Source organism: Leucoraja erinacea, chromosome 23, assembly GCF_028641065.1.
Source record: "Leucoraja erinacea ecotype New England chromosome 23, Leri_hhj_1, whole genome shotgun sequence".
NCBI classification, from domain to species: domain Eukaryota; kingdom Metazoa; phylum Chordata; class Chondrichthyes; order Rajiformes; family Rajidae; genus Leucoraja; species Leucoraja erinaceus.
In genome coordinates this window covers 10,195,810-10,208,065 of record NC_073399.1, presented here as the reverse complement: position 1 = coordinate 10,208,065, position 12,256 = coordinate 10,195,810, and the positions used below count along the sequence as shown (strand labels likewise).

Below are 12,256 nucleotides of genomic sequence, written 5' to 3'. Positions count from 1 at the left end.
CCCCCAGGCGCTCCATCTTCCTCCCACATCCTTAAGCCACGAGTGCTATCGGGTTAAGGGCCTGTCCCACTTAGGCTATTTTTAGATGACTGTCATAGTCGTTGCAGGTCGCCGAAAAACCGGCGACTGGACCCCCCTCCCCTTGACATAAAATTTGAAATAGTATAATTTTACTTTAACAACAAAAAATGCTGAGGTCAGCAGCAGCGACAACCTACATCACCTAACGACAACCTACGTTAACCTGGCGACAACTATGACAGCGCCTACGTCAGGAGAAGTCAAGCTACACTCATTGGCGTCAAATCCACTGTCGCCGACTGTCTCCGAAAAATTTTTCAACATGTTGAAAATCCAACAGCGACCAGAAAGACGCTACGACTCTTTGGGCGTCTGAGGAGATGACTGGCGACAATACAGGCGACACCCCAGCGACCATGTGGTGACAGCCTAGTCACCTGTAGTCGCCTAAAAAATACCCTAAATGGAACAGGCCCTTTAATGAATCCCTATAGGTTTCCCCTCGTGTGTAGGTGAGTAGTGCAATATGGGAATAATAGTAAAATGGGATTAGTGAATGAATGAATGATTGAATGAATGAATACTTTATTGTCACATGACAAGTCACATTGAAATTCTTTAAGGGGACTGACAAAGTTAAAAAGTTTACATAGTTTCCACGCCAGGTCCCCCCTTGTTCCCGCCCACCACCCCACGCCCCTCACGGTGGTCCCCCCCATCAGGTCCCCATTGTTCTACCCCCTCCCTCACAGCAGTCCCCCCTCGCCAGGTCCTCCTTTGTTCCTTCCCTGTGGATGTTCATGGGCCAAACATTGGTTGGCATGGACCAGTTGGATGGATGGGCCTGTTTCCATGCTGTACGATTCTGACTTTATGTGGGCGCCCCCTATTTTTAAACAGTGATCTTAATGGTGAGTGCGGACTGGGTGGGTGGGAGGACCTGTTTCCGTGCTATATGACTCTATAGGATGATAGACATATAATGAGGAGAAATGTCAAAGCTACAGCAACTATTAATAGTTGAGGTGTTCTGTAAATACCACCTTCCACTCAGTGGTGTCAGTCACTCATCAACCTGCCTTAGAGTATTATCTTTATATATCAATGGTGTCGCAATTCAGTTCACACCATTACACAACCCAGGTTTGTAGCGATAATGTCTCTCAGTGATTGTTGCTGGGTGAATGTGGCCTGTGCATGAATGCTTCCATAATATTTCCTAACGTTGATGGAAAGGCTTGGTGAGATGAGACAAGATCTGAATCAGCTGAAGGGTTTATTGCACAGCATGACAGTGCCATTCATAATCAAAGTTACTTATCCCCGTCGGCCTTTAGGAAAATAAAATGTGCCTAAAATATGGGAGACTGAAGGGCCCGTGCCACTTTTACGCAGTTTTTTCGGCCACTGCCGACACCCGTCATAGTCGCAGCAGGACGTCAAAAATGTTCAACTAGTTGAAAATCCAGCGGTGACCAGAAAAAGGTACGACTCTTTGGGCAGCTACTCACGACCATACAGGCGTCACCCCGCGACTGTCGGCACGTGAAGCCTGTAATCGCCCAAAGAGTCGTACCTTTTTCTGGTCGCCGCTGGATTTTCGGCGACCTGCTGCGATGATGACTGGTGCCGGCAGTTGCCAAAAACATATTTACGTAAGTGGGACAGGCCCGTAAGTTAACTAGCATATCAATTTGATCTTAAGGGACTGTCGAACTTCTATTTTCAAATTTTAGCCGTTGGCTGATTAGTTTAGTTTATTAATGTCACGTGTATCGAGGTAGAGTGAAAAACTTTTTGTGGTGTGCTATCCAGTCAGCGAACAGACCATACACGACTACAATCAACCCGTCCACAGTGCACAGATACAGGATTAAGGATATAACGTTTACTGCAAGATAAAGTCTGATAAATGATAGATAGTTCATAGGTCTTTCATCAGGTAGATGGTAGGTCAGGACTACTTTCTAGTTGATGATTGGATGGTGCAGTTGCTTAATAACAGACAATAGACAATAGGTGCAGGAGTAGGCCATTCGGTCCTTCGAGCCAGCACTGCCATTCAATGTGATCATGGCTGATCATCCCCAATCAGTACCCCGTTCCTGCCTTCTCCTCATATCCCCTGACTCCGCTATCTTTAAGAGCCCTATCAAGCTCTCTCTTGAAAGTATGCAGAGAACCTGCCTCCACCGCACTTTGAGGCAGAGAATTCCACAGACTCACAACTCTCTGTGAGAAAAAGTGTTTCCTCGTCTCCATTCTAAATGGCTTACTCTTTATTCTTAAACTGTGGCCCCTGGTTCTGGTCTCCCCCAACTTCGGGAACATGTTTCCTGCCTTTAGCGTGTCCAACCCCTTAACAATCTTATATGTTTCAATGAGATTCCCTCTCATCCTTCTAAACTCCAGAGTGTCCAAGCCCAGCTGCTCCATTCTCTCAGCAAATGACAGCTGGGAAGGAACTGTCCCTGAATCTGGAGGTGTGTGTTTTCCAACCCTCTGTACCTCTTGCTGGATGGGAGAGTGGAGAGGATGGAGTGACCAGGGTGAGTCTGGTCCTTGATTATGCTGGTGGCCTGATACTGGCCTTAAGGCTGTGCACTCTTCCTGCCTTCAGCACTTGCTTACGGTCCATCTGAGAACTAAATTCATCACGAGACATGACAAAGAAAACCACGCTGGAAACTAGAGGTATGAAAAGTTTCAGAACAAATCAGAGCCGGGACCGATGACGAAGGAAAGATGGAGCCCACAATGGTCCATTGTGGGCTGTGGAAGAGATGATAATAAAGGGATATATGGAAGTGAACAGAGGAACTGGCAGGACGACTAGGGTGGGGGAGGGACGGAGGTGGGCGGGGGACAGAGAGAAAGGGAATGCAAGGGTTACTTGAAATTAGAGAAATCAATATCCATAGCTGCCCAAGCGAAATATGAGGTGCTGTTCCATCAATTTGTGTATTGCTTCACTGTGATAGTGGAGGAGGCTCAGGACAGAAAGATAAAGATGGTAAAACGGGATAAAATGTTTGGCAACCATAATCATAGCCATCATGTGACATGACTAAACTGAGTGGAGACTATTAGCTCAGTGAATCTGGCCTTGTGAAAAATCTTATCTTGGATGAATGTGTCTGGCTCTTTTGAACAAGACAATGATCAGTGAACTGTATCATGGGAAATTCCACAGATTAATAAATGTTTCTCCACCCCCCACACACCTGAAGCACTAGAAATCTTTGCTACCTCCGAAAGTGGAGAGATTGTATCCTGTGGTATTGAGCACTTCAGAAATAAAAGACACACAGTGTTGGAGTAACTCAGCAGGTCAGGCAGCATCACTAGAGAAATGTGTGGGAAGGAACTGCAGATGCTGGTGAAGAAGCCTGAAGAAGGATCTTGACTTGAAACGTCACCCATTCCTCCTCTCCAGCGATGCTGCCTGGCCCGCTGAGTTACTCCAGCATTTAGTATCTATTTCTGGAGAACATGGATAGGTGACGTTTCAGGTCGTGACCCTTCTTCAACAATTGAGAGCTGCGGGAAGCCGCAAGTGGTTTTACTAACCTGTCTTTCATTACACGTATGCATAACGTTAAAACTCCGCAGACAATGAATCATTAAAACGGAAGGTTTTGTCAAGGAACTAACTTTACATTGGGGATTTTTTTTGCACAGTTTATTCATTTGAATTGGAATATTGAAGATAGTTTCAGAATATTTTCTGTATTCATCGGCAGGTGGTATAAAGGAAATGTTGACGTAGAAATGTATCTGTGACATCCTGGAAAAGCATGGTTTGCAAAATTGATATTTGTGTTAAACAATTTTGGCTCCCATTTGTAGGAGAATTAACATAATTTGCTGGATTTTCAGCCATATTGGTATCTAAAAATAAGTAATAATGCTAGTAACCTGCAGAAGAACGAAATTGCACCGAAAAAAAGTTCTTGGAAATTTCTATGCTCTTATGCTTCTTTCTGAAAACATTGAATCCCAGCATTTTTGCCAAGCAATGCATAATTTGGCAAACCATCCCCTCCTTCTCTATATTCCTTCCTCCAGCTTCACATTTCTTCTACCCATACCTTGTAATCTCACACGACCTGTCTTTTCATCGTTGGTCCCTGTCCAAACATCTGCCAATCAAACCCCTTCACCTGGATCCTCATATCACTTGCCAAGCTTTGTCCTGCCCCCATCTATCTCTCCCCAGCTTTCTAACCCTTACTACAAACAGTCTGAAGGAGGATCCCGACTCAACATGTCACCTATCCATGTTCTACAGTGATGCTGCCTGACCCACTGAGTTACTCCAGCAGCCTATCTTTTCTTTATTTGCTTCCTTTCCTCCTGCTAAACAATACTATCCGGATTTCCTTAATAGCCTCACGTAGCCTACAAATTCACGAGAGGAGTCGATCGGGTAGACGCACTGAGTCTCTTGCCCAGAGTAGGAGAATCGAGAACCAGAGGACATAGGTTTATGGTGAGGTGGGGATGGGAAGATTTCATGGGAACTTTTTCACACAAAGGGTGGTGAGTGTATGGAACGAGTTGCCTGAGGAGGTGGTTGGGGCAGGGACTATTGCAATGTTTAAGAAACATTTAGGCAGGTATATAGAAAGGACAGGTTTAGAGGGATATGGGCCAAACACACGCAGGGGAGGACTAGTGTAGATGGGCCATGTTGGCCGGTGTGGGCAAGTTGGGCTGAAGGGCTCCACGCTGTATCACTATATATATATGAAATGAAATACAAATCTGAACTGACAATGTCGTGGATTCAGTCACTGCTCTGTTCTCGTTATCAATGGCCTCTGGTACAAGGGGCACTGTTCTGGCCTCCACCTTGTGCAACTGCCAGAGGAAGATGGGTGTGCGTGTCACATTTGCAGTCCAGGCACATATGCTGCAAAGTTTCTGCATGTAAATATCTGAACAAAATGAAATTAGACTTGGCTGTTAATGGCCTTTGTAGGCGAAAAAACCTGTTAATGTATTTTCAGCTTTTAAAGATCAAGTTCTAATTTTAAAGGTCACGTTCTGGATATTAATTGTTTTCATTCGTATAATCATGGGGCGTTTGTGTTGTTGGCTAGGCCATGGTTTATTGCCCATCTCACATTGCCCTTGAGCTGAGTGCCTTGTTTGGTCAGGTGGGGAGGGCAGCAAGGAGTGGAGCTAGAGTCATGAAATTGAAAGACTCTTCACCTCGCTTGTTCAACTTTACATTATTTGATGCGAGTTTCCTTTTGCGGGTTTGTGCCACTCCTAGTTTCATATTCTCATATTCTCACGTTTGGAGGTTGACTTTCCTCCCTTCTGCCACCAACCCCAAATAGGTAACACTGACAAAAACCGGGTCGGCACAGTGGAGCAGTGGTAGAGTTGCTGCCTCACAGTGCCAGACACCTGGGGTCGATTCTGACCACGCATGGGTTTTCTCTGGGTGCTCCGGTTTCCTTCCACACGGCAAAGACTTAAAGATTTGTAGATTAACTGTCATCAGTAAAATTGTAAATGACCCTGGTGTGTAGGATAGTGCTAGTGTACGGGGTGATCGCTGGTTGGCGTGGGCCAAAGGTGTGTTTCCACGCTGTGCCTCTAAAGTCTAAAGTAAAGTCTAAGGACCCAAACTGCTGGAGTAACTCAGCGTGTCTGGCAGAATCTCTGACGAACATGGATTGGTGACGTTTCGGGTCACCTACCAAACGGGGGTACCAAATAGGCAAGTCATGGTATCATTTTATGTGTGAAGACAATCTTGTCAGCTCAGTCCACAGCTGCTGACTGAAGGTCTTCTCGATCACTCTTGTGTCGTTGCTATTTGTGTGACTTAACACCCGAATGGCACAAGGTCAACTCCTGAAATAAACACACTATTCCCAGTATCATACTGGGTATAAGGTGGATATAAGAATAGTTTTGTGGATGTTCTCGTGAGCCTTCTTGAAATAATGTAGCAGTCGCTCTGAACTATGGGGAGTCCTTGGACCATGGTCTCGAGGCATTCACGATGGCATTGAGATCCTTGACTCCACTTCCTGGGGGCACACAGAAGCCCAGTGCAAATGGTGGAAGTGGACCATCTCCCAAAGCTATCTACCTGCTCGCCTCTCCTCCATCTATAACCAAGTCAAACGAGTCCCCACGTCGGCAACATCAGCCACCTCAGAACCTACAGAACTGAACTGGACTGGGATCATTCTATATCCCAAGGAACTGCTTCCATTGTCAAGACCATATTATTCACTTGACTTCCTTATTGATCAATCGATAATACTTGGAACTAAACTTTAAGAATCATTGATGTCTCCCAATTGTTTTCTGAAGTTTTATTTGAAACAAAAAGTCAACATCCTTGAAGAAAGTGACTATTTTTGCATCTTCTTGAAAGAAGCTTGCTTCCTTTGTAGGAGAGAGATGCTTCCCATGAGCCAGTCTGAGTCATGTCCAACTCTACGATGTCTACTCTGTCGTCCTGTCTGATGCCCTTTTCCAATTTCCTTGTCATGCTGTGAAACACAAAAGCAGAGCCGGTGTTTGATAGCCAATGGGATCACCAATACCTCATTGAAAATTGAGAGTGCAGTTCAGGTCAGTCAGTTGTTGCTGTGAACAGTGACTCAAGAAAAGCTGAATTCAACTAAGGGCTGACCATTAAAGTACAATAAAATATTATCTCTAACTTGTCAATCTAAAATGGCTGCAGCTTAAAATCTTTACTTTATTAAAGCTGCATTTTATAAAAGCAATGAAGGCCACAGACTATTGAACAGGGCACAGTGGTGGAGCTGCAACCTCACAGCGCCAGAGACCCGGGTTCCATCCTGACCTGGGGAGTTGTCTGATTGGAGTTTGCACGTTCTCCCTGCGATCATCTAAGACTGTTTTGGTTCGTAACCTTTCCTTAGTCTGAGTCTGAGACCCGAACCATCACCTATTTTGCTTTACTCCAGCGATGCTGCCTGACTACGCTGGTTGACTCCAGCATTTTGTGTCCATCGTAAGTTATAGGCCGACACAGGTGAGGGTTGGCAAACGGTTGGACAAAGGCTAGAGTTGAAAAGACAGAAAGTGTGAGACAAAAAGTCTGAAGAGTTGCAAATTGTGAAGCTAGAGGAAGGAATTGTGAAGCTAGAGGAATGACAGTTTAAGAATAAGGGTTCGGCCATTTAGGACTAAGATGAGGAAAATCATTTTCACCCAGAGAGTTGTGAATCTGTGGAATTCTCTGCCACAGAAGGCAGTGGAAGCCAATTCACTGGATGTTTTCAAGAGAGAGTTAAATATAGCACTTCGGGCTAACGGAATCAAGGGATATGGGGAGAAAGCAGGAATGGGTTTTGGATGATCAGCCATGGTTATATTGAATGGTGGCGCTAGCTCGAAGAGCTGAATGGCCTACTCCTGCACCCATTTTTTATGAATGGAGGAGGGGGTGGGGAGAAATAAGTGTGAATCCAGGTAGGGCATGGGTGGGGAGCGGGGAGGGGGTGGTGGAGCATGAGACAAGTTGAGGTCTTAGCCCAGTAACGTGGCATCTTATGTGGGTTTGGTTTTGCTGATAAAAGTATACAGATAACTTTGTACAAAATATAATATAATGTTGAACCATCTAAGCACCATGACATCTAACATTGATTTTCCAACATTAAATGTGACTGATATATTTCACTACAAGTGTATTGGGCAGAAGTTTTAACTCCTAGCTGATTCCTTCAGGAAAGGTTATCACTTCTAACGAAAATGCAGAAGGCTGGGTAAGATTAGTGGCTTAGCATATGTTGACACCTCACAGATTTGAATTCAAAGCCAGCACAGATGAAAGAAAGAACTTGCATGTATGTCATACTTTGATGTGCTTCACCGTCGGAGTGACTCAGACTTGAGTTGAACCTTACTGTTTGGCAGAACAGAAGCTTTGTGCTCCTCCTGACGAACGCAATCAATGGCCGACTAAATAGTTGGATTTTCAAAGCGCTTCTCTCCCAATTCGATATGTCCTATTAATGAAACATTTTTTTAAATTTGAGTAAAAATGGAAAGGAACAGCACATTGGGTTAGAATCGCTCTTTTCATTGCACCAAAGTTCAGTCTTGATCTTGATCTTGCATGCTCTCCCTGTACTCAATGGGTTTTGATTAAATGCTCCGGTTTTGTTCCATGTCCCAAAGACATGCCGTTTGGTTGATTGGAAGCCCCGTAAATTTGCCTTTGTGGCAGCAGAGTTAGAGAACTAAAAGACGCGAGGGGCACTATAGGAGGCACTGCCTCAAAAAGGTAGCCAGCACCGTTAAAGATATACACCACGCTGGCCACACTCTCATTTCACTTGGGGGAAAAAGGTATTGGAGTCTGAAAAATAGCTTCTTCCCCACAACCATCAGGCTCTTACAGCGAATGCAGCGCCGTCGACCCGGGTTCGATCCTGACTACGGGTGCTGTCCGTATGGAGTTTGTACGTTCTCCCCGTGACCTGCGTGGGTTTTCTCTGAGATTTTCAGTTTCCTCCCACAATCCAAAGACGTACAGGTTTGTAGGTTAATTGGCTTGATAAATGTAAAAATTGGCCCCAGTGGGTGTAGGCTAGTGTTAATGTGCGGGGATCGCTGGTCGGTATGGGCCGAGAGGGCCTGTTTCCGCGCTGTATCTGTAAACTAAACAAAACTACACAATACTAAAACCTATGAGCAATAGGTTGTAGACTAATGGCTTTTGTTGCACTAGTATTGAATGTGTTGAATATTTTCTGTGTGTACTGTGTTTCCTGGCTTGTTACACTGCTGCAAGTAAGAATATCATTGTTCCTTTGTCAGTACCTAGGACTATTAAACACTCTCTTGATCCTTTTAAAAGTGAATGAGTTGCAGTTACAGGCAAAATAACGAGTAAGGGAATGTTATTCATGGCTTTGGCTGTTTGCAAACAGTATGGTCGGGATCTGTAGAGGGAAATGGACAGAGGAAGGGGTCGCAAAGGGGAATTGGGAGACTCAGAGTAGGGAGAGGTGGGAGATGACCAGGAGGAGGAGAATAAAGGAACAGTGATGGAGGTAGTGGGAGAAAGATGTAAGGGGATGAAAAGGAGGGTTGGGAGGTTGGAGAATTCATGGTTCATGCCATTGCATCTCAAGCAGAATATGGGTGCTGTTCTTCCAGTCCCTCCACCCCCCCCTCCCCCACTCCATTTGTCTGAAGAAAGGACACAACCCAGAACATCGTCTGTCTAATTCCCTCCACAGATGCTGCCTGACCTGCTGAATTCCACCAGCATTTTGTAATTAGATACATAGTTATCTTGATTGTAGGAAGAGGAGGGTGATGAGGGAAGACATTTGGACAGGTACATCGATAGGAAAGGTTTAGAGGGAAATGAGTTAATTGCAGGCAAGCGGGGCTAGGCTGGATGAACATCTTGGTCGGCATGGACAATTTGGGCTGAAGGGCCTGCATCTCTGCTGTATGACTCCATGACTATGACTTGCCTCCTTTGACAGTAAAGTGTAGGAGGATCCCAAAATGCATTAGTACGGGTGTCAGAGGTTATGTGGAGAAGGCAGGAGACTGGGGTTAGGAGGGAGAGATGGATCAGCCATGATTGAATGGTGGAGTGGACTTGATGGGCCGAATGGCCTAATTCTGCTCCAATCACTTATGACCTTAAGTTAGCCAATGTTTCAAGAAACAACACTGGTGGAATTGCTTCTTCCTCCGTTGAGAAAGAATCATCAGTCTGCATCACATCACCCAGCTGCCAAAGAGTGGAATTGAAGCCTTTTTATGTAATGCTTTGAATCTTGCCTTGCAGAAACAACTTTCGGAACAGATACTTTGGTAGATCATTTTGGTTTTCTTTTCAGTTTTCGTAGGTAGCTTGTTCTTCCAAAATAATTGGTCCTGTTTCTTTCCAGAATTTTGGGAGTCCTCCATCTTTTTTCCATTAAAATGGTACAGCTAAACATTGTCACGGTGGCGCAGCGGTAGAGTTGCTGCCTTACAGCACTTGAAGCTCCAGAGTCCCGGGTTCGATCCCGACTACAGGTGCTGCCTGTACGGAGTTTGTACGTTCTCCCCGTGACCTGCGTGGGTTTTCTCCGAGATCTTCGGTTTTCTCCCACCCTCCAAAAACGTGCACGTTTGTAGGTTAATTGGCCTGGTCTCGATGTAAAATTGTCCCAAGTATGTGTAGGATAGTGTTAATGTCTGGGGATCACTGGTCGGTGCGGACTCGGTGGGCCGAAGGGCCTGTTTCCGTGCTGTATCACTAAACTAAACTAAACTAAAAATATATATTTCTGTGTGATTTTTTTAAAAATCTTTCGGTGCATGAGTTTCATCTATTAAAACGTGGCATTATTTTGGTCGTGTCCCCTCAGGCTACAATGAACGCCCGCCCGCAGCGCATCCTGGACTCCACAAACCTCACACAGTCAGCACCAGCCAGCCCCACCAGTAAGGGAGCACACATTCACCAGGTTGGGTAAGTCATTGAGGCTGGGGTGAAATACCTCTCTAACATTGGGACATACTTGCAACAAGTTGTGTTTAGTTTCCTGCGGGTGCAGCAAATGGAATTTTACACAAGGGTGACAAGGTCAAGATACATTGAGAATTTAATTTGGGGGCGGCACAGTGGTAGAGTTGCTGCCTTACAGCTACAGAGACCCATGTTTGATCCTGACCACGGGTGCTGTCTGTACGGAGTTTGTACGTTCTCCCCGTGACCACGTCGGATTTCTCCAGGAACCCCAGTTTCCTCCCACATTCCAAAGGCGTACAGGTTTGTAGAGTAATTGGCTTCGGTAAAAATTGTAAATTGTCCCCTAGCGTGTAGGATAGTGTAAGTTGGTCGGTGTGGACTCGTTGGGTGGAACGGCATGTTTCTACATGGTACCCCTAAACTCAACTAAACTCGTTCCTTTTTACCTGTAAGAAAAATCTTGTTTACCGTGGACTGTTAAAAGCCTGTACTGTGTTTTTATTAATGACTTCAGTCCCATTAATGTACATCCAGTGCAGGAGAATGGGGTTAGGAGGGAGAGATAGATCAGACTTGATAGAGTAGACTTGATATCCGAATGGCCTAATTCTGCTCCTATCACTTCTGACCTTATGACATATTAATGTTTGGAGACAAAAAACATAATAAACAATGGAGTTTGAGGCAATTAGGCGTAAGAAGGAACTGCAGATGCTGGTTTACACCGAATATAGACACAAATTGCTGGAGTAACTCAGCAGGTCAGGTAGCATCCCTGGAGAGAAGGAATAGATGGTGTTTTGGGTCGAGACCCTTTATCAGACGGCTGATGAAGGGTCGCGACCTGAAACGTCACCTATCCCTTTTCTGCAGAGATGCTGCCTGACCCACTGAGTTACTCTGGCTTTTTGTGTCTATCTTGAGGCAATTATTGCAGTCCCATCCATGGCACAAGATATGAGCTTTGCAAGATAAAACCTTGTTTTCTGTATACAGTCTGGTGCACTGTATCTGTCAGTCTAAACTACCTCTGCTGATATTGGAATACAGATTTTCTCCCTTCTATCCCAATCCCATTCCCCCCACGTCATTTCTGCCACCGTACATTGTTGCTTCCTAATTTATAGGCTGATGAGATTTCACCCCATACTTTCGCACCTCCACCATTACCTCTTGGTTTCTTCCTGTCCTCCTGCGCACTCTATTCTTGGTCCAAATTCAGCATTGTTTAAAACATAGAAAATGCTGGAAACATTCAACAGGTCAGGCAGCATCTGTGGAAAGAGAATCACCTGTCAAAGCTTCTACATCCAGTAGAACCTAGTACTTTCTTGATCAGGTTTCCACCATCTGCAGCTTTTTTTGATTTTTATTAAATGGCAGCCATTGTGGCTTCTTATTTCTCCTCCATCTTAGATCCCAAGCTGTCCCTCAAACCCCCCTGAGCACCCAGACATTGCTGCTGCCTAATCTGGCCCGCGCCCTGGGTGTGCCCTCTGTCATATTCACTGGGGCAAGGAGGATGGTACAGCGGACATGACTTTGAGTGGGCGACGTGAAGACGGGAAGGTTTCAAGCCTCGGTGCTTCATCTGTGCCAATTTCCACCTGGAAGGAAAGTGGGTGGAAAAAGGAAGATTGTAAGAGAAGCAACAAAAACTCAGTCAGAAAGTAATTGGAAAGCTGAAGCTCTCTGCTCTCTTTCCTTGGGCCATGGCATAGGAAATCCACTGATATTCAATGTGAA

The 12,256-nt window shown here is 45.2% G+C and overlaps 1 protein-coding gene across 1 annotated transcript in view; it reads left to right on the top strand.

Annotated features, from left to right (window-relative positions):
• The window catches only part of rptor (regulatory associated protein of MTOR, complex 1), a 292,378-nt gene that overhangs the window by 213,436 nt on the left and 66,686 nt on the right, over positions 1 to 12,256 (top strand). Inside the window, exon 22 of the mRNA XM_055653834.1 lies at positions 10,407 to 10,510. Within this exon, the coding sequence (XP_055509809.1) occupies positions 10,407 to 10,510 (104 nt within the window). The remainder of the gene's footprint in view (positions 1 to 10,406; positions 10,511 to 12,256) is intronic.